The 22,092-nt window shown below is 59.8% G+C and overlaps 1 protein-coding gene across 1 annotated transcript in view; it reads left to right on the forward strand.

The window, feature by feature from the left end:
• The first annotated feature begins 13,701 nt into the window (after positions 1-13,701).
• The window catches only part of UBAC1 (UBA domain containing 1), a 32,904-nt gene continuing 24,513 nt past the window's right edge, over positions 13,702-22,092 (forward strand). Inside the window, exons 1-3 of the mRNA XM_037797964.1 lie at positions 13,702-13,950; positions 19,913-20,033; positions 20,920-20,993. Coding sequence (XP_037653892.1) covers positions 13,813-13,950; positions 19,913-20,033; positions 20,920-20,993 — 333 coding nt within the window. The 5' untranslated portion in view covers positions 13,702-13,812. The remainder of the gene's footprint in view (positions 13,951-19,912; positions 20,034-20,919; positions 20,994-22,092) is intronic.

Raw genomic sequence — 22,092 nt, forward strand, 5'->3', positions numbered from 1 at the left:
GGCTCTGGTGGGGTCTGGCTGAGGGAGGGGAGACCCTGCCCGCCTGCACCCAGAGCCCCTGGGGCTGCCCTTCTCCCTCGGGGCACCGGAGGACCCCGCTCTGCCCGTTGCTGTCCCCACGCCCAGGCCCGGGGATGGGGGGAGCTCGTTCATGGACCCCCTGGCCCTGCCTGGGTGCCGGAACCTCCTTCCACAGCAACAGGCTCTCCTGGCCTGGATTCCTCCGCTGCCCCCGCAGGCTGAGCCCTCAGACCCCCCACAGGCCAGCTGGGGTGGGATGGCCGCACTGACCCAGCCCCTGGCCCTGGGTGGTGGGGGGCAGCCTGCCCATTTAACACTGGATTGCCCACAGGTGGGTAAACCGAGGCCCTGGACGGCAGACGGTGGGGCTGGGCTTGAACCGGGCCTGCAGTGGACCTCATCACCCCAGTGCCGCTCGCTGCGGGTCCGCTCTGGGGGTCTCGGCCTGTGGGGAACTGCAGCCTCACCCTCCCTGTGCCAGGGATGAGACGTGACACCACGGTCGGGAGGCCATCAGCAGGCCCTGCCCCACGTGGACGTGTCCCCTCTTGTGCACACACAACACCCCCATGTTGCTGGGCTGCCCCCCCTCCCAGTTTCCTCTTCCCAGTAGCCCCATTCCAAGCCCAGTGCCAGGCTGGGCCTGCAGTCACCCCAAGTCACCCCAAGGGCCCGCTGGGCACCCTGGGCCTGTCCCTCGATTTTGCTTGTACACTGTGGAAGGAAGCACTAGCCCCCCAAGCTCCCCTGAGAGGGCTGGCACCCACGAGGCCCCCTGGGAGACTGGGCACCCGAACGTGACGCCCAGTCCCTCCGGGACCCACAAGCCCCCTGGGGAGTGAGAGGGGCTGGGAACCCCAACATGGCCTGAGGACCATGTGCATCATGGGGGGCGGGGGGAGGCGGGTGCAGGGCCTGCTTTCGAGTCTCGGGGGGCTGTGGGGCCCTGGGAGCTCTTCTCCACCTCACCCGGCCCCTCCTGGGCACACGGGGCACTTGAATCCGTACCCCAGGGCCGAGGCCACTTGTGAATCTGCCCCTGACACAGTCGGGTGATGCAGCCCCGAGACCCACTCACCGGGCTCTCAGCAGCCCCCCCAGGGGCCAGGGTCGAGCACGAGGAGAGTTTGGGGTACACTGGGCAGCTTCCTGGCCCCCCACAAGTGGGTCCACCTCTAAGGTGGGGCATCAGGTGCACTCTGAGGGAACTGGGGGTGACTGTGAGTCCCAGTCTCTGGGGGGTGAGGGTGGGGGGCCTGGGGAGCAGCACGGACGGCTTCCTGCCACCCCCATGGCAGCCCCCAGGACATAGAATGGGGAATCCAGTCATCGGCACGGCCCGGCTACCTGCAGCCAGGTGGGCAGGGTGGGTGGGGTTTGGTGCTAAGAGGGTGTCCTGGGGCTGGTGGGTGCCAGCAGGGGTGGGGCAGGGGTGAGAGCGTGGGGTGCAGTGGGGTGCCCCGGCCCAGGGCTGGTGGGCCGGGGGTGGGACAAGGTGGGAGTTGGATGAGGCTGGGGTGGGGTGTCCTCAGGCATCTCCCCCAGGAGCGAGGCCTGTGATGAGACAGCCCTGGGGTGGCCATTTGTTCCTCAGAGCAGTGGCCCCAGAAGTGGGTCTGGGGTGCACCTCTTGGGGTTCTGGCCCCCCGGTCCATGTGACTTCACAGATGGGGATGAGATGCTCCCTGGGGGTCCACAGGGCCAGGCTGGCGGGGGCCCCCACACCGTGGTCCTCTCTGTGGCCTGGGGTCTCCTCCTCCTCCCAGGTGTCCGTGTCCTTGGGGTGTCTGCTGGGGGACTGGTAGGCTCTGTGGTGGCTGTTGTACGCTGTTGTATGCACATTACAAGAATATCTTGGGTTAAAAAACCCACAAAGGGGCCAGGAGCCCCGAAAGGGCCTCCCGTGGCCCAAAGCCGGAACCACTGGGGCAACAGAAGAAACTGAGTCGAGTCAGGCTGTGACCCAGGCACAAGGCCAAGTCCATGCTGGTCGGCACAGCCAACGCAGGGAGCAGACGGGTCCCCTGCGCAGAAGACTCCAAATAATTTAGGGAACTACCCCCCACCCCGGAGCTGGAGCATGGACCCCCTCAGTGGGGGCTGCCCAGAGGCTCTTTCCAGCTCCTTCCAGGGACACCTGAAGGCACACCTGAGCCAGGTGCTCAGTCAGCCAACGGAGATGCCCGACGGGATGTGGTGAGAAGGGGGCTCCCCGCGGGGCCTCCTCCCCAAGCCCCTGGTCCCAGCCTCACCCCAAGGAAACAGCTGACGAACCCGAAGTGAGGGCATCCCCCCAGATCCCCGAGCTGCTCACCTCGGGGTGCTGAGGCCGGGGGGGGTCTGAGAGGCGGCACCAGAGGGTCACGCGGGGCCTGGGATGGAAACGACCCTCGCGAGGGCACGGCCGAGGACGTCTGCATAGTGGCCGACTTCAGTTAATTGAAAAACAACACGCGGCGTCCTGGGCTGTCCTCGCAGAGGGGTCTGGGCTGCAGGGCCCCAGCCGGGACCCCCCGCCCCCCCACCCCCCCGTGTCCCGGCCTGCAGCGAGCAGCCGGACAAACAGCCAGGACACCTCTGCCCAGTCCCAGGGCACCACATCCTGGCACGGAAGTCTCCGGGTCCCTCGACTCCTGGGTGAGGGGCGGCCAGGAGCCATCCCAGGGGAGGGTCCCAACAGCTCAGGCTGGGGGCAGCACCAGCGGGAGAGCGGCGAGGCGGGGAGTGGGGGCTGGAGCAGGGGTCCTCTGGGTGGTGGGGAGCGTGAGGTCTGACCCCCGCGTCTCCCCCAGCCACTTCGGGAGGCTTCTCAGACGGGGCAGCTGGGACAGGCACCTCTGCTGCTTGGGCCGACCCCCTTCACAGCCCCGTGCCTCGGTTTCCCCGCCTGCAGGCCAGGGCGAGGAATGGGGCCTTTGTCAGGACTGAGTGAGGGTCTTCACCTGAGCCCCAGGCCGCACTTCTGCCAGCCCCTCCGTGAGCACCGTGAGTCCGTCCCAGGGGGGATGATGAGGTGCAAAGTGGGGGGTCACGGAGCTCCCCCAGGTTTCGTGGGTGATGCCGCCCTCCAGCCCTGGGGAGGAGGGGAGCCTGGTTTGGACCCGGGGATGTGGGGGTCCTGAGGGCCCCCAGGGGGAAGAGGCCAGTGGACAGGAACACAGGCTCCGGGGAGGGCCTTCCTGGAGAGCCGGAATGACCACATCTCAGCCCGTCTTAATGCGGACAGTTTTGTTATGAAAAACACCAGAAAGCCATTAATGTAAATCATGAAATATTCATCGAGGAAGTCGCTTAAATGCCTCGTGTTCCCAGAAACGGTGCCGAAGGCTTCCTGGACCGGCAGCCACGGCGGCCATGGCCACAGCCGGGACTGGGGAGCCTCAGACCACGGCAGCCTTCGGAGACTTGGGGTGGGGCCGGGGAAGGAGGCACCGCCAAGGGCACCCCTTTTCAGGGAGGGGGCCGGGGGCACGCCTCCTCTCTCATTAGTGGCTCAAAAGCTGGTTTCCCCAGGGGTGGGTGCACAACTCGAATCAGAACCCTGAATTACGGGGTCAGATGGTCCCAGGCTCGAGGCGCAGTTCTGCCCCCAGCGGCTGTGTGACTTCAGGAAAGTTAACTGGTGTCTCTGGGCCACCAGTCCCTCCCCTGTCAGACTTGGGTGCAGTGGGACAAGCAGGGGCTCATAAACGGGAGCTGGGCCGGGCTGGGTGACGAGCTGGGCTGCTCCCCTTTCTCACACACTCCGAGCCCACGTGCTCTGTCCGACGGGGTCCTGGTGCGAGAGGTGCAGCTGGACGTTCATGGTTGACACCACCCACTGGGGTGGCCTCGGGGGTTCCCTTCACACCCCTCTTGCACCTGTGGGCCCAGTCACCAGTGGGTCCCTTGTTTGAGGTCCCTGTGTCCTCAGCGGGTGGCAAGGCAGTGGGCACCCCCATGCCGCCCCCTCCAGTGTCCCCCGTTTTGAGGAGCAGAGCATGTGCAAGGTGTAAGGTCTGTCTGGGGAGCAGGATCCCGGGGGGCCGCCATCACCACCCTGTGGGACTCGGGTGGCTGCTGGCTGGAGCCCTGGACGCGCCCTGCCCCAATGCCCCCTGCCTTGCCGCCGGCATCCGGCTGCCAGCACTGGCCGTGGCGAGTAGTCTGCCGGTGCAGTCTGGGGGTCCGGGGCTGCCAGGACAAAGCCCCACAGACCGAGTGCCCTAAAAGCACTGGGACTTCTTCTCTCCTGGTTCTGGGGGCCCGGGGTCTGGAATCCAGTGCTGGCTGGTTCCTGTGGGGCCTCAGGGGCCTGCCTCATGTCTCTGTTGGCTGCTGTGGCTCGTCAGTCACCCTCAGCATCCCCTGGCGTCTGCCTCCATCACCAGCGGCTGTCGTCCTAATGTCCGTGTGTGCCCGGGTCCAAATCTGCTCTTCCGACGCCCCGTCCTGCTCTCGCGTGGCCTCACCTTGACGAACTGCACCTGCGGAGACCCCGCTTCCCAGTCAGGTCACAGGTGTGGGGTGGGGGCTGCAGCATGTTTTTTTGGGGACCTGTGTTGACCCACAACAGCAGGAGGCAGGGGAAGCTCGGGGGTGCCCCGGCAGCAGCTGCAGCCCCCAGACACCCTTGTCCTGGGAGCGGCCCCCTGGGCCCCCCGTTCCCTGCTTGGTCACCGTGGGCAGGATCCTTGCACCAAGGTTCTGCCTTAAACGCAGATAACGATAATACCAACAGCCGCCTTTGAATGTTTTGACTCTCGCCCTGTGCTTAGCTCTGTGCAGACAGCAAGGGTGAGGCTGGATTTGATCCACTTGTTTGGCTCCAAATCGTGCCCTGTGCCCTCCGCCTGCCAGCCTCACCCTGCTGCACGGGCACAGACAGGCGCAGTGACAGCCAGGCCGCAGGGGAGGCGTGTGGGGAAGTGGCAGGCAGGGCCCGGGCACCTGTAGGGCGAGGGGCTGTCAGCACCGTGGAGACGGCCACTCTGGGCAGCAGCTCCCGGACGGGCCTGGAGGGCCGGAGTCGTGGGCGCTTTGCAGGCCGCCCACCGTCCCCTCCCTGAAGCAGGCGGCAGCTCCGCAGGCTCCCTGGCAGAGGGGGAGGCCCCTCCCCGAGGTGGCCCACGGGGCTCCCCAGCCCGGTGGAGAGGGAAGGGGTCCTGGGTGGGCCTCAGGAAGCTCCCCACTCCTCTCTGAGCCTCCTGACACCACCCGTGTTCGCGGGGTCTTCCGGAATCCGAATGCGGGGTCTCCCACCCACACCAGGGGCAGGGAGGGCCAGGGGTGCCAGCACGGGGAGGAAGGAACGCTCGGCTTCTTGTCTTGGGGCTGGCCCGAGCCCTCCTGTCACCAACGTCCTTGCCGGGTGCCATCACCCAGCAAACCCCAGGGAAATGTGAGAGTCTGTGGGAGCATTTCTGGGGTTGTCCGGGAGGCCAGGGGGGTGCAGCCTGGCATCCAAGATCCAGGATGTCAGACATCACGCCAGGCCCTGGGGCCTCCCACCCGCGGTGCCGCCAGCACCACCAAGGCCAGGGGAGGGCCGCAGCCCCCCGGAGCCGGCTCAGTGCCGGGCGCTCGCCCCAGCTACCAGGCGCCCAGGTACAGCCAGATGTCCAGTCACAGTGACGCGCCTCCCGTCCGGACTCGACTGTCCTCACGGGGGACAGCGATGCCTCGAGAAGCGCCGGCAACAGACCGGGCCCCTTCCCCAACGCGGACCCCACAGAGCTGCTCGGGAGCATCCGAGCCGTGAGGTAAACGCCTGTGGCCCCCACGCTGCCTGGGCCCCCGTGGGGGCTCTGTGGGCTCTGGGGGCCACGGGGGAAAGTCATGGGGAGACCGCGCGGATGGCGTTTTATAAGTCACGCGACTCTCAGGCTAACCCGCGTCAAGCCTCCTCGTGTGGTCTCGTTCACTCGCTCGCTCACTCGTTCATCAGGCACAGAAAACCAACCCCCGTGGGAGGCCCGCTCCCACATGGAGCCCGGGTGGGGTCTCGAGGAGGGGGCAGAAGGGACCCGGAGGGGCCAGGACGATCCAAGCTGGGTGCCACAACGAGGGTGGGGGGCATGCAGAGGACCCCACGATCCGGCCGGGGTGGGCTTTGCCGCAGCGTGAGGCTGGAGCTCGGGCTGAGTCTCGGGGTGAGGCGAGGGGGCTGGGACAGCCCATCGAGGGGCTTCAGGGGGCAGAGGGTGGGAGGCTCGGGGTGGCCAGGAGGCGACCTCCTTGATGGTTGACCCCCAGGCCCCATCCCAAGGAGGGGCACCCCACCCTGAGCTGTCAGGGCAGCCCGGGGTTCCAGCAGGGACGCTCCCTTCCGGCCACACGCTGGGGGCGGGAGTCCGGCAAGTCTGAGGGAGCACGGGCGAGCTGAGGGGCCCTTTCCCCTGGCAATCGCCCCATCTTGACAGAGGCATCTGGGAAGAGCCCCACGTGGGTCCCTTCCCACACAGACAATTATGGAAGGGAGCCGTGGAGCTGACTCCCACTTAAATATGGATTTGGTGGATCGCCACGGCCGCTTGGACATGCAGAGGAGCCTGTAATTGCGTTAAGTGGTAGTGGCTGGGCAGGGAGGGTGCTCCCGGAGGGAAGGTGCTGGGGGGGTGGTCGGGAGCCCCTGCTCCTCCTCCCAGCCCAGGAGCATCTGCAGAGAAGCGCTCAAGTTCAGGCCAGCGGGCCCCCCGTCCCTGTCCCCCAGGCTGGTCAGCAGGCAGTGCCACAGAACTCCGCCTCCGGCACTGAGTCCCAGCCTGCCGCTCCCTTTCTGTGATGAGGGAGTTGAAGTTCAGAGAGGGTGAGGAGCTTGTCTGCAATTGCACAGCGAGCAAACGGCAGTGGCAGAGTTTGCACTCAGTGTCTTCTCGCTCCACCTCACCTCAGTCACTGTGGTGCCACGTCGTGACCCGGAGGGTGGGACAAGCTTATAAACTGTAAAGTGCCGAGGGGCCGGGAAGGCCTGGGGTGTCTCCCATCCCCGCTTGGGAAGCCCGTTGACTGTTGGTTCCACAGACGTCCCCGGGGAAGGAAGGGCTGGCACCCACGTCCCCTCCATTCGGGCACCCGCTACCGCACCCCCTTCCCAGCTCCCCGTCCGCCTGGCTGACCAGACCCGTCACTGCAATTTCATTATTTTCAGGGCTAGAAAATTACTATTCATGACAGCAAAGTTAAAAATGAAATAATAAGTCTGTCCTTTTAAAAAGCAAATTGCAATGCCAGAATATTCATGAGCTGTGACTTCATGGAAAATGGCAGGAGCAAGAGATTAGCATTCAGTTAAATCAGGAGCTGAGGAATTTAGGGAAACGCACTTGTCACTCGGAAGAAGCCGGTGATTAATACTTTCCTGTTTGCGTGGCCCCCAGACGGGTGCATTTGTAATGTAATAATTAATTAACCTCGCCGTCACTCACACTTCACAGGCTCCCGAGGCCTGGGCTCCGCAAGGGTGGGGACCTGGGCACGTCCCCCCAGCTCCCGTTGCAGCTCTGCACCCCGTGAGGCCTGCGGACCGACCGCCCCCTGGTGAGCTGGGGGTGCATGGCATGTGAGTAGAAGCCGGGGTGGGTGAGCTCTGGGCACCAGGCAGGGCAGGACTGGCCAAGGCTGGACAGGGGCGACAAAGCCACCACACACTGCAAAACAAATACATGCCCATAACCTCCCCGGTGGTGACTGCTGGGGATGGGGTGCCACTGAGAACCAGCGCCCTGAGGAGCCAGCTGCGAGGGGCCTGGTGCTGGCTTTTACAGGGAGAGGTTGGACTAGAGCTGTCTTTCAAACTGGGCTCCCCGGGGCAGTGGGGCCCTTTCCCTCCTGCTGCAATGCAACCCCCACCCCCCACCCCTTTCCTTGGCTGCTGCCTGAAGAGCTCTTAGTTGTCCTTCAAAGCCCTGACTCTAATGCCCCTCTGGGGGTGGCCTGCTGGGCCCCTGTGCAGCATAGCTGGGCACCACGCTGGCTGTCCCTCACCCCCTGTGAGGAGGCCGGTGCTCGGTGGGCGGGAGTAGCAAGGCCAAGTACCCCCACCCACCCCACCTTGCTCCTTGCTCCTTGCTCCTTGCTCCCACCCTGCCCCTCCCCGCGGGATGATGGCTCACCTCCGCCCTCTGGTGGCCATGGTGAGCACTGCGGGCAGATGTTCGCCCTGGAGGGAAAGTTTCCCGGCCGGGGCTGGGGAGGTCGAGGGGCTGCCCCTCCCGCGTCGCTGCGCTCCTGTGGCCCCATCTCCGGCCCGCCATGGCGCCCCTTTTGCCCGGAGACCCACCTCAGCCTTCCCTGGGCGGGGTGCCGTGCTCGACTCTTATGCCAACACCATATCTAGGGCACACATCGGGGACACAGACCACGTCTGCCCAGGGGGCTGAGTCCAGGCTGGGGGTGTCCGCGGGACAGGATGGTCATCTCCCCGACAGCCACTGCCCAGGGTGGCGTGGGCTCTACCAGGGGCCTCTTGGTGCCAGGCAGGCCCTGGGCTGGGCTGGGCTGGGGGCTGGGGCCTGGGCTGGGGCTGGGCTGCCCGGCCATGGGGAGACCCGGGCCCCCTTCTGCCGCTCCCAGTCCAGGAGTCCCTGCTCCATCCTGGGCCACAGGCTCCCAGCAGGGTTGACAGGTGGGGGCGGGCAAGGGGGGGTGGGGGGAGCCCAGAGCGGGTGGGTGTCCAGCTCGGTGCTGGCTGCCCTGAGCCCCACCAGCCCTGCTGTCCAGCCCCCACCTCTGGCTTTGCCTGGAGCTGGCCCCCTGCCTGCTCGCCCCTCACACTCACCTCCAGGCCTCCGACACCACTCGGGAAACCCCCTCCTCCCCCATTCTCTTCAGCTGGCCGGGGGGACCCCCACCACAGGCGCAGCCTTCCCGGCCCCCCAGGAGGCCCCGGCAGCCCGAATGGGAACTGAAGCTACCAGGGCAGGTGGAGCTGGGGGAGGGGTGGAGGTGTGGGTGGGATCTGCCGGGGTCCTCCCCGCATGGGACCTTGACAGCCCCAATTCTGGTTCTCCGGGCTATGGGAGACAGAGCCCCACCCCACTCCCAATGTCCTTTTCCATGCAGCCCGGCCAGGGCTGGTGTCTGCTGCTGCAGCAAGAAGACTCCTGGGCACCCCCTTGGTCTCAGGCCCACTCCCTGCCAGACAGGACCCCCGTGTCTGACTTAGGCCCCATCCCCCACACAGGGCCCAGGGTGGCACCCGTGGTGCCGCAGGAGCGCCATCAATAGGGCAGCGAGCCGAGGGGGCCAGGCGGGGCTGTTGGAGGCAGAGCAGAGATGGAGTTCGGGGTGCAGGTGCTGTCACCAGGAGAAGGCATCCTCGGGGGGCTGCTGGTGGAAACTCACCCCCAACCTCTGGCTGAGCTTTGCCTGCATTCAGAAACCACGTGCAGGACACCAGCAAGCGCGAGGCCAATGTGGACCACTTCCACCCATGGTGGCGGTGGGTGCACAGAAAGTACCTCCTGCGCGTGCTGAGCCGTGCCCCCTCCCTTCTCACCTCAGTCCCAGTAACCTCTCCAGGGAGAAGGTGTTATACTAACACCCTTCTCCATTCTTTCATCAAAGAATGGAAATTTCTGCTGCTTTACCAAATCTGGTCTCATTCAACTGGCGTGAGCAACACTGACAGGCAGCCCGGTTGGGGGGGGGTTCCAACCCCCTTGGTGTCGGTGACGATGTGTGTCGGGGCCAACGCTGTGAAAGGAGGTGTGGGAAGTGGGGGGGGGGTGGCGAGGAAGCAGCTGAGCCGGGTGCAGGCCCCACAAGGCCTTGGCCAAGTAGCGGGGAGCTTGGAGTTGAGGGGTCCTCATCAGAAACCCCAAGAAATTCCCCACTCAGCTCAGCCACCCCAGAAAGGGTGTGACCAGGAGCTCTGCAGCTGCAGCTGACCCCAGAGCAGGGCGGCCTGGAGGGGTCTGAGAGGCGCGTCTGTGGGTCCACACTGAAGCCCAGAGCTCCCGCAGGAAAGGAAACTGAGGCTGGGAAATGAGGGCTCTGGTCTCTCAGCTGGGAGGGGGCAGGGCACGGACGCCGCTATGGGTTGACTCGTGTCCCCAGTAGACATGTTGGAAAGGAGGTCTTTGCAGATGTAAGACACACCGGGGAGATGGCCATGACGACGGAGGTGGAGACGGGAGGGATGCGGCCACAAGCCAAGGGACACGCGGGGCCCAGAGGCTGGAGGAGGCAGGAAGGAGCCCCCCACGGAGCCTCTGGAGGTCACGGCCCCGCTGACCCCTTGGTTCCTGACCTCTGACCTCCAGAACCGTGAGGGACTCGAGTGCTGCTGTTTTAAGACCCCAGCGTGTGCACGTGGTGACGGCGGCCCCAGGAGACTAGGAGAGACCCCCAAATCGGTGGCTCGACCCCACCTCCTGAGAGCCAAGTCTGGCGGGGCCCTGGGGACAGTGCCTGTCCCTCTCCGGACAGCCTGCTGCCCTCGTCCCTTCCCAGAGGGAGACGCGGGGCTGCCCGGCCCGGCCCTGAGCAGAAGCGGCACCCAGGGGACCCGCGGGCGGTGGTCCAAGCTCCTAGGAAACATTGCTTGGTTGATTGATCAATTTAGATGGAGGGAAAATTCACCTAACAGAAATTTAACCATTTTAATTCACTTAATTGCAGGACATTTTCAACCCCACAAGAGGAAACCCCTCCCCCTTAGCGGTCAGTCCCCAGCCCCTCCCCCATTCCCGGCAACCTCTCGCCTGCTTTCTTCTCCGTGAATGTGCATGTTCTGGATTTTTCATATAAATAGAGTCCTACAATGTTTGTCCTTCTGTGTCTGGCTTATTTCACTCGACATGACGTCTCCAAGGCCCATCCACGTTGCAGCCTGTTACAGCACGTCACTTCTTACGGCTGAAAAATATTCCACTGTATTTTCCTTATCATGTCATCAGTGTTTCGGCTTCCGCCGTTTGGCTCCTGAGATTTCTGCTGCTGCGAACACTGATGCGCAGATACCTTTCCGAGTCCCTGCTTTCATAGTTTTGGGCTTAAACCTGGGGGTGGGTTCCTGGGTCACATGTAGGCTTTACTTTCTGAGGAAGCAACAAACTGTTTTCTGCAGCGCGCACCGTCTGACATTCCCACTAGTGTTGCACGAGGCCTCTGGAAGCTATTTTGCCAACTCGTCTTGCAGCCTCCATGGGCCCCTCTGGCCACAGGGGCACAAAGGAGGCACAACCAGGCAGCCTTCCTGGAGGAGGCCGCCCTGTGTTCTCAGGAACGTCTGGGTTTACAGAGGCAGAGCAGGGAGGAACTGCTCAGCCTGGTGGGCGAACCGCACAAACTAAGGCGTGAAAAGCCACGTGCCTTGCGAGACTCACGGGGTGGCAGAGCCATGCCGCTTGCAGACAAGGCCAGGCCGCCTCACTGGGCCGGTGGGGTCACCCAGCCACTTTTAGGTTCCCACGGCGGGTCACTGAGCAAGAGGCAGAGGAGCCCAGGGCACCGGCTCCTGGGTCCCTGTCCCACACACCGAAAAGGACACCACCGGAACCCAAGGCACTGAAAGGCTCCATCCAGCATGAGTCACGGGGAGCCCGTTCCAGAGCAGGAGATGGCCTCGGAGCAGCAGCTCCAAGCCCTCCGTCCTGGTGTTCCGGCTCTGCCTGCCTGGCCCGTGTGGGCCCTGGGAGGTCAGCAGGGTGGAGCTGCCCCTCCACTGCGCAGCTGCCGGCTGAGGCTCTGATCTGAGAGCGGGAGTCTGGGTTCTTCCTATTGGAAGCCATCAGGGGCCCAGTGTGGGCTGGAAAGAGCTTTCCCAGGGAGCTTAGGGCCGGCCCTCTAGCTGTGTCCTCTGCCCACCCCCCTCCACCACCTCCAACTTCTCCCCTTGCCCAGCCCAGTGCCCACGTCACTCCATCCTAAACAAACCGAGAGCCCTCCAGGGCCCGTGTGCCTTCTGGCCTCTCTCCATCCTCTCCCGCTTCTTGCCCAAGCTTCTTGGAAGAATCATCTCTGCTCACCGTCTGCACCCTGGGGTAGAGAGGGGACACTCCTGGCTCCAGTCATGATCTCCCCATGTCCCCACCCTCCTCCCTCTCTGACTTTGGACTGGCAGTGTATCAGTTATCTACAGGCACGTAAAGCTGTGTAACAAAACCACCCCAAACCTTCGTGGCTCAAAATGATGATTCTCGCGTGTCTTGGTCTTTTTGCTCCCCTGGGGGGGGGGGGGCGGGCGACAGGACACGGCTGCTTCCTGACTTTCTCCTGCATCCGGGCTCCCTTGCCCCTCCAGCCCCTCTGCAGTCTGTCATCGCCCCTCATGCTGCAGCCCAGTCACCTCCTTCAGCAGCCACCCAGGGCCTCAGGATAGAGTCCAGGAGTCCAGATGCTTTCACACAGCTTCCTGTACCCCCTTCCCCCTGGCCTCCCCACCTCCCTCCAGGCTCCCCTTTACCTTCCAGCATTTCTGGATTAGTTGCTGTTTTCACAAACGACACTGATTATTTCCCACTTTCTTTTGCTGCTATGATCTTCCTCTCCTCCTCCTCAGCCCCTCATGTGCCGCCGGGTACAGGACCCTCCCCGTCCCGCCTGCCCAGGGTCTCGCATCTGCCCTGTCAGGGAGCCCTGCACTGAAGACACCCCTGTCCAGGGCTGTGGCCGGCTGTCCGGTCTTCCTCACTGCTGCGTTTCAGGGAGTAGCTGAGGGTATGGTCAGTGGAGACAGTTAATGCTTGCCTGGACAAACCGAATTCAGAAGAGGGCAGAATTATTATACAGGGGAAACCAAGGAAGTGTGTGCAAATGGTGTGGAGAGAGTAAAAGCTGAAGGCTGGAGATGCCGGGGCCAGCCTCCCCTCTAGACTATCTCCCTGGGCGGGCAGGAAGCGTGTTTGTAATTCTCACAACCTGGAAGAGGCGAGATGCTCAGTAAAAGTTCTTTGAATGAATGAAGTGAGCCCAGCTCCGTCTATTGGTCCAGGTCTGGCGCCAACTGCTGCCTTCACATTTGTCACCCACCTGTGCCCTGTGGGGCAGCGTCCTTCCCTTACAGGTGCCCCGCAGACCCAGCCTTAGCCCAGGCTAGTGTTCTCCAGCCGGTGTCCATCAGAAGGCCCTGGAGGGCTGGTTACAACACGGGAGGCTGGACACCCCTCAGAGTTTCCGATTTGGAGGGGCTGGGGCGGCTTTTCTCATGCGTTCCTAGAAGATGTTCAGGCCGTGGGCCTGGGGACTCTGAGAACCTTGGTCTAGAGCAGCACAGCCCAAAAGACATGTGTTAGTTTACATTTTTCTAGTAGCCACATTTCAGAAGAGTAAAAAGGAACAGGTAAAATCAATTTTAATAACATACTTATACATCCAAAATAATATTTCAACATATAATCACTATAAAAACATTATGGAGCTGTTTAACCTTCTCCTTTTTTCACGCTTACTCTCTGAAATCCGGTGTGTCTTTCATAAACTTAGAGCCCTTCTTAATTCCGACTAGCGCTCAATAGCCGCAGGTGGCTCGCAGCCCCCGCCTTGCGGCAGGAAAGGAGCTGCCAGAGAACTACATCTCCCGGCGCGCTCCGCATGCACTTCCGGCGCGGCAGCGGAAGCGGGACGGCTCAGGAAACTACATCTCCCGGCATGCTCCGGACGCGGCATGACGCACTTCCTGCGCGGCGGCAGCGGCGGGAGCGAGGCGACAGCCTAGGCCGCGGCGAGTGACGGGCGGGGCGGCGGCGGCGGCCCAGCGAAGGAGCGCGCGGCGGCCTGGCCCCGCCCCCGCCCCGCCCGGCCGTCCGCCCGCCCCGGTGACCTTCAGGGCCCGGGTGGCGGGCGCAGGCCCCTGAGGCGGCGGCCGCGATGTTCGTGCAGGAGGAGAAGATCTTCGCGGGCAAGGTGCTGCGGCTGCACATCTGCGCGGCCGACGGCGCCGAGTGGCTGGAGGAGGTGACCGAGGACACCTCGGTGGAGAAGCTCAAGGAGCGCTGCCTCAAGCACGTAAGGCCGCGCCGCCGGGCCCCCCGCGGCCCCCGGCCTGCCTGCACCCCTCCGCCGGTGCCCCCAGCCCCGCCCTCCGGACGCCCTTCCCCGGGTAGAGACTCGCCCTCTGCCAGGCCCTGGGCCCAGCGCTGCACCCTTCACCCTCTCCTTTAGCTCTGCTTTAGCTTCTGCAGCCAGCAGGGGAGGTAGGGGCAGAGGGGGAAACTGAGGCGCGGGGAGGCAGGACCTCACGGTTTTCCACCCTTTGCTACCTGCCGTGGGGGCGAGGGTTTCCCCGTGGGCTGGGAACGAGCGCCCGAAGGAGAAGGAAGCAGAGTGGAGAGGCCCTTCCTCTTCCCCCCAGAGCCCTCCCGGGCCGGGTGACGGCTGGTCCTTGGCTCCGCCACCGCGGCCTCTGGCCTCCGAGAATAGTGGCGCCGCTGGCCGCCAGCTTTCCTCCCATTTCGGCTAAGGAGGGAGGGAGCTGGGTCCTGGAAGGTGGGCTGCCTCCACTGTCCCCTCTCTGAGAGGCCACTTTTAAAAGTTTACGTGCATGCAGCGCTCCTTGTACGATTAGTTTCTTAAGTTACTAATTTTTGGGACTAGTTCTTGAAATTTTCTTCATCCCTGTTAGCTTTTGACCCCGGTAAGGCCTGCTGAGACGTGTCACACTCGGGCTGCATAAGGAAACTGTACCTGGCATGATGCAGTGCCTTCCATGTCAGAACTGAGGGTAAAGGACACTGCAGCTTTTTAGTGGGGTTTCCATGTAACAGATTATTTATCTGTATGTGTGAAAAGCTTTCTTTGTTAAAATAAAGCTGAGTTTTGTCTCTAAGGATCAACTTTCACACAGTACTACAATAACTCCCTGCAAAGGGTACTTTTGAGTCACTCTCGTTAATAGGGTTCTCGAGTTGTAACCGTCAGAGGCAGGGTAAAGAGCATTCTGATTTCATAAGTGAGCTCCCTTCTAGAACATGCTGGATGTGGGGCATCTGTGGATCTTGGCCTCAGTCATTCATGCCAAGGTAGAGGGGGCTCCAGGCTTGCAAGCAAGAGCAGGTAGGCACGAAAGACTTCTGGGTTTTCTCCTGGCCCAGGTGGTATAGTAAAGCCTTCTAGAAAACCACCAAGACAGCACTAAGCTACAAGGCTAGGGACCCTTTGGCATCCAGGCTGTGCAGAGCCAAGAATTGCTACCTAGTGGTGGGTGTTTTTTAAAAAGCCTCACTGCAATTCCCTGTCCTCCCCCACCTGGGCCGGAAGCTCCTCAAGGGCAGGGTTGGTGCCCACAGGCCCAGGGCCAGGCTAATGGGAGGCACCAAAACAAACGTGTGGGTGAGAGGAGTGAGTGGGAATGTGTCAGCCCAAAACTGCATTGAGCAGCTCACCTGCTGAGTAGGGTGGGGGAGAAATCAGTAGGTGACCTAGTGTGGCATTTAGTTTACCTTACAGGTTTATGCAACTGCCATAATATTATTTTATGAAGGGGAACAGGAAATGAGAAATATTTGACTGATCCATGGATGCTTGCTAATGGATCGGGAGCACTTGGGGTTAATTAGGCAGCCAGTTTCAATATGATGCTAATTATTGTGTTCCTGATATGTGTTATTCCAGTTGGCATTGAGCTGTCTCAGTTGGGATTTGGGGGAAATTATCCTATTTTATAGTGCGATTTTATTCCACTCTGCAGTCTCTCCAGGTGTGTGGAATCCAACCAGCAGGAGAATTTTACACCAAAAGAGCTGACATAAATTTCTGGGACAGGCGAGCTGAGCCACCAGGAAGTATTCCCACCTTCAGGTCCTGTCCCGTTTGCAAGCAGAGCCACTGCCTCTCGAGCTGCAGCCAGAATGCGTTAGGTGGGAAAGGGAGAGTTCTCAAGCCAGAGACGTGCCTTTCGCCATGGACACCAGTCCCTCAGTGTCCTGCTTCTGCAGGCAGAGTGGCCCAGGCATGCGTATCATGTGGTGTTGCGCCTTCCCCTTTTCTCCTGCCGGCATGAGCTGGCATTTGCTTCTTCCTTGTTCTCTACTTCCAGGTGGATGATGTGGGTTTTCTCTGTTTTCCCCCACAGTCCTCCAGGGAGTGTATTGCTAAGTTGAGGAGGGTGTTTATTCCTGTAAATCTTTTTCCACCTTGGGACCACCCTGGTGGTCTCTGGGTTCCATGGCCTGGGAAGGGGGGGGGGGCAGAGTAAACCATCTTGTGTCTCAGGATGATTGCACCTGTGGCATGTAGTGGTGAGGGCAGCTTCTGTGCATGATGAACTTCCATGAAATTGCCAGAACATGATGTGGCACTTGCTGGTGTGACTGTCAGCCTTTCCCAGCTCGCAGGAAGGCCTGTCTTCATGAGGGAGAAGCAGAAGCCGAGTCATGGCAGTTCTGGGGAGAAGTGAGATCCAGTAGAGGCCCAAGCCTGCCTGGACTTGGTGGTGTTCTCTGCTAGGGCTTTTCTGCCCCACCCCAGCCTGCTGGGAATGCTTCTGCCGAGAACAAAACGCCGGTGAAATAATCGTGCGTGGTATGATGACTCATGCTTATGTTTTCTCCTGGCTCGCTGCTGGCATGCTGCAGAGTGCATTTTTTTCAGGATCCAGCATGAGGATTGTCTTGGAAAATTGTGTTTCCTAGGCCGGGGTCTGAACCTGACAAATCAGCAAGCCAGCTGCAGGTCTGAGAATTACAGAGAAGCACGACCAGTATTTCTGGAAGCCAGGCCATTGTCCAAGTCAGGGGAAGTTGGGGGTTGGTTTCTGCTCTGTCGTACGTGGTAAAAGAGCATCTAACTATCAGCTAATTCCGTGTGGGCCACCCCACCCACTCCCTGCCTGGCCGGTTTTGTTGGACTGTATATCTACTCCTAAAGCCTTTGTGATCCTTTTTTCCTGTTTTCCATCTTAGGTTACTGAAAATTCTAGTTACTCTTAAAATGCCAGTATTCAGAGGTGAAGTCCATTCTTAGTTTTTTTTTTTTTTTTTGTCTTTTGGAGGAAGGGTCCCATGCTGTGGGTGCTGGAAGTCTCTGGGCCGCCAGGAGAGTAGAGGGAGGTTGTGAACGAACTTCCCGTGGTGTCTGTGCTGGGGCACCTGAAGTGGGGTGTCTCTCGACCCAGGGGGACTGGACAGGCTCTGGCTGGGGGCCCTCGGGGCGGGCACAGCCCAGCATGTTGCCGCAGCCGGGTGACTTCTGCTCAGCCCCAGTGAGCTGCTTCAGCGGCTTCTTGCCTTCCTTTCCTTCAGATAATTTCAGCGTTACAGATGAGTCATGGCTCCCGTGAAGACACATTCAAGTCTGGGCCCTGGCCCTGTGGGTGTGAACCCATTTGCGGATGGGTTCTTTGAAGATGTCATGAGTGAGGCCAGACGGAATGAGCGGGCCTTAGCCCAGCATGACTCGTGTCCTTGTAAGGGGAGGAAATTTGGACCTTGGTAGAGGAACCAGGGAGAGAGATGGCTGAGTGATGGGGGCCGAGCTTGAGTTACGGACAGAGGGCAGGCCCCACCAAGCCCTGCAGACTTGAGAAAAAGCCTGAGCCTGCGGACACCTTGATGTCAGACTTCTAGCCTTCCAGACTGTGAGGCAATAAATCCCTGTCTTTGTACGAGCAGCCGTGGAAATGAGGACCCCGTCTCTACTGCAGGCAGTCAGTAGGAGCAAGGAGGTAGTGGTGGCCCTGCTTGGAGATTTGAGGGTCTTTGCTAAAGCTCAGATTATTACAAAAGGTTTGACCTGGTCGTGTTTTCAGGTCAGGCTCCTCCACAGAAGTGTCTGTTCTTTTTGAGATACATAAGTGTGACCACATTCTCCCTCAAAAGATTCTGGCTTGGGGGGGATGTGTGTCCTGCTGCTGACTTAGGTGCCACCGCCCTCTGGTGCTGCTGAGGGTCTCCTGGTGATCTCTGCACGTTTCCGTGTCCTCTGTCGTGGTCATGCTGAGCCTTCATCCTGACCGTGCCTAAAGCTCGTCTCGTGTGTGCTGCTCAGCCACCACCACCTGGCTGGAACAGAGCCCACAGCCACGAGGCATGTGTATTCTTACAGGTCACACGTACGGGCACCTGTGCTCACACTCTCCAGGCAGCCTGAGGCACTGTGAAAAAGACATTTTAGGGAGTGAGAGCAGGCCAGGCGCCTGTTAGTTTCTTGCTCAGACAGTACCTCAGACCCAGGTGGAGCTCCTGCAGCCCCTGTGCTCAGTCGATTTGTTCAAACAGCACAATTGCATGGAACTTTGAATAGGAAGTGAGATACGGTAGGTTAGTATAGGCTGGAGTGAAATAGTGACACATCCTAGAGTAATTTGGGCAGATAATAAAAAACATATTTACAGCCTCCCCCTCCCCAGCCCCAAGGACCTGGGGGAAGGTGTGGATGTGTTGGACATCCTCGCCTGGACTGGTGTTGATGTTGTCACAAACATTGGGTCCATAGCTGCCCGTGTCTGGGGAAGGGTGTCTCCTGCCCGTGTGACCAGGCTGTGGCCTCTGTGGCCTGTGTTAGTGCCCGTAAGGAGCACCCACTTCAGTCTTGGTTGTTGTCTTGGAGGAGGGTCGGGTGGGGTTGTCAGGGTGAGTGCTGGCGGCCTGCACATGTTCCTGGGAGGACTGCTGGTTCCTGTGAGAGCGTGTGACGTGCACATGGCTTTCTTGCTGACCGGCTCAGCATCCTGCCTCTGGGTGAGGTGCAGGATTACCTGCAGTTTGTCATTGTCATGGTCACAGTAACCTTCTGTCTCCCCTGGGCCCACAGGCCTCATACTGGCCTGAAAGTGGCCGCCACTGTGGGCTGCAGACCAGCTGGTGGGCAACAGGCGCCTTTGGTGTGCGTGGCCGTGCAGGGCCACAGGAGGTGGGTGTGATGATAAACACGGGGGTCTGCCAGTGCAGCAGCCAACAGGCATGATGGGGTCACCTGAAACCTTACCACAAGGCTGCCATCAGCATTTGCCAGCTCTTCACAAAATGGCGAGTGTATGTGGTGAGTGGGTAGCTTATGTCCAAACCAAGGAAAGCCAAACTTACGTAACACAGTCGCACAGGTATATAAATTGCAGACAGCTATGCGCTGTTTTGCAGATAGAGGACCCTGGTTGAAGGGGCAACCCGTGTCCCCCAGAATCCTCTGCCAACAATTTACCGTGAGACCTTTAGGCTATAATTACAGGATCGGAGGTGATCTCATGGCCGTCTGCTCCAGGCACCCTTCCAGAGCTTGAAGCCAGTAGCTCTTGAGCTGGCCTCTGTCCCCAGGTGATCTGTGGGTTCCCATCAGGTGCAGGGAGGATGGGGTGGCTGTTGTGTGTGTGCGTGTGCATGCGTGCAGAGGGGTTGCTGCTCTGTGCTGCTTTATATGCCCTCCACGTGTGTGAGGACATCAGTGCCTGCTCCCCCTGCTCCCCTTCCCCCTGCCCTGCTGTGACAGGTTTCCAGATGAGCTAGACACGGTGGCAATGTGCCCACAGGCTGCGTCCGGAGCTGGCTCAGTGAGCTGGGGCTGAGCCCAGCCCAGGCAGGGCCAGCGCTTTCCTCGGATGTTGCCAGGTGTTCGGTGGTTGTGTCCCTATTTCTCACTTGCGGTAAACCAGCCTTCTTTCTTTACCATCTCTCCAGCTCCCTTTCATGAATCTGTAGAAGAAAGGAAAACACATGCACAAATCATATTTAGATCTTTAGATCATCAGGAAACAATGGATCTGCTGTTTTCATTTTAGAATTACTCTCTTTGTCTTTCCAGACTGAGGAAGTGATTAGTGTTGCCACTGATGATCATTAGGGTATCGTGTATCAGAGCCGTGAGCCTGCTTTCGTGGGTGGCGGACAGACCACTGGCCCGGGGGAGCGGGCACGACAGCCTCCACCACTGACAGGAATTGTTTGCTTTAGTTCGTGGGCGGGCTCGGGTGTGGCAGGTCCTAGTATTACGATGTACTTATTTTCTTTCTTAACATATATTTGATTTTTTCCCCTAGTATACACATGGGAACTTAGAAGACCCCAAAAGTGTAACACATCATAAATTAATACACGCTGCTTCAGAGAGGGTGCTGAGTGATACCAAAACCATCCTAGAAGAGAACATCCAAGATAGAGGTAAGAGGCCCTGGTGGAGCCGCCGCGCTTCCCCGGGACCTGAGAGGCCATTGCTTGCGTGCGGGAAGCACTGTTAAGTGCCAGTCGGTTACGCTGGGGTGGAACTGAGCAAGAAGACCAGATGAGCTCAAATTGTTTTATTTTTCCTTCCTTAAAAAAAAGTTTGCATTATGGAATGTTTCTGAAAAAATTGCTGAAACCAAAATTGAGCAGGCAACAGACATTTGACAAACTATGAATTTTATTTTTAATTCTGTTTCAAAACAAAACCAGAGGCTCCAGAGCGTCTTCAGGTTTTATTTTTAGAGTGGTAATTATAATTGTGAGTGTCGTTTCAGGTGGTGAGTAAGACGTTCTTATACTCACGTCCATTTAAATGCTTAGTTTCGGTTCTGGAGTTACTTGGGGACACAAGTTTAGTTTTCTATATCTTGTTCAAGTGATGATCTTATTTCTGGGATTCCTTTACATCTATTTTGAAAGTACGAGAAGTTTTGTTAACAGACATCCGTTGAGCCTGGCCTTCACGCTTGAGGCCACTGGGGGCGCGAGCCAGGCGTGCCTCCGGTTCTCTGGCTCTCCCACTATGCATTTTCAGAACGGAGCCCATTAAAATGATTAACGTTAACAAGGTAACATTTAAAACAGCCCCAGTTCTTTGCAGGGTTGTCGGGGCTGTGCTCTGTGTGCCTCCTGGTGGCCCACAGCTGGCTTCTTGCTGGGGCTGGGGCCTGTGCTGCTGCCAGTGAACCAGGGGTGTGTAGACGTCCAAAAAACCGGTGGCCCAGGGACACTTGCTTCCACCCAGGTCATCTGGTGTCCTTTGCTATTTTATGCATGTAAAATGATAACCAGCTTGATAGACATATGTGTCATGTTTTTCTAGATGTCTTATTGTTGATTAAAAAGCGTGCTCCCTCCCCAGTTCCTAAGATGGCTGATGTCTCAGCAGAAGAACAGGTAGGTCGCAGAATTTGGAATTGGAGCTCTTGATCGGTAAAAGTCTCCTACTGTAGCTACATGCTGGTCGGTCACAGCCCCAGCCCATGCCTGTGGCGACAGCTGCTGTGGTTACACGGGGTCTTCTGTCACGGCTGAGTCCGTGTGACCAGCGGCCCTCCTGGCTCCTGATGGGTGTCAGGTGCACAGTGGGACCTGGTTCCCTGCTGTTGGCGCTGCGGAGAGGAGCGGGAGGGTGCTCTGTGAGTCCCAGGTTACTTCAGGAGCTGCTGTAGACAAGCCTGTGCGCTCTCCTGCCCCTTCACTCCCCGAGTGTCCCCCCAGCCCCGACAGGGAAGCGTAATAAAGTTACTGACAGAACCACCAGGTGAAACTGGGGTCTTTGTGCGGGGAGGCTAAGGGGGTGCCACAGGCCCGTTCCCCACTATCAGAGACAAGCGCAGCAGGCCTCAGTGGGTTCAGTGAAGCCTGATTCACCCATCTCGTCTGCTTCTTGCGAGACGGAACTGACTTGGAATTTGTATTAAAGGAATTGCTCTATAATCTGCATCGCTCTTATAAAATAGGTCCCTTAGGATAACCGAGCAGTCTATTGTTTGTTTAGTGGCTGCTCAAAAAGCTCATTCTGTAGTAAGCTTGGTTTAGGACACGCACACAAATGCGCTAACTTAACAGTTTTTTCTTTACTTATCTCAAGGGGCAATTTCTTACTCATGCCGTGAAACTCCAGGGAGAGGGTTCACCCAGAGAACGAGCAAGCCAAACTCTTTGGGACATGGCCCTGGGCCTTGTAGCCAAATGAGCTATTTTAGGGTCTCCTCTGGGACCAGGGGTGCTGGAGCTGGTGGCGTTGGCTGTCCTCCTAATCATCAGCCACACCTGGCCCGGCCCCACATGGGCAAGCGTCCTCCGCCCCGATCTCCAGAAGCCAGAAGGCGGCCCGCCTCGCCTGTCTGGGAGTCAGGCCTGATTTGGAGAACTGCAGGGTGTGCAGGTCTCCGATTGCAGTGTGACTTGAAGCTCAGATAAATGGGGTGGGGTGGGCTCCAGCCACAGCCACCGCCTCTTGCACAGGTAACTTGCATGAGGCAGGGGAGCC

Source organism: Choloepus didactylus, chromosome 10, assembly GCF_015220235.1.
Source record: "Choloepus didactylus isolate mChoDid1 chromosome 10, mChoDid1.pri, whole genome shotgun sequence".
Taxonomy (NCBI): domain Eukaryota; kingdom Metazoa; phylum Chordata; class Mammalia; order Pilosa; family Megalonychidae; genus Choloepus; species Choloepus didactylus.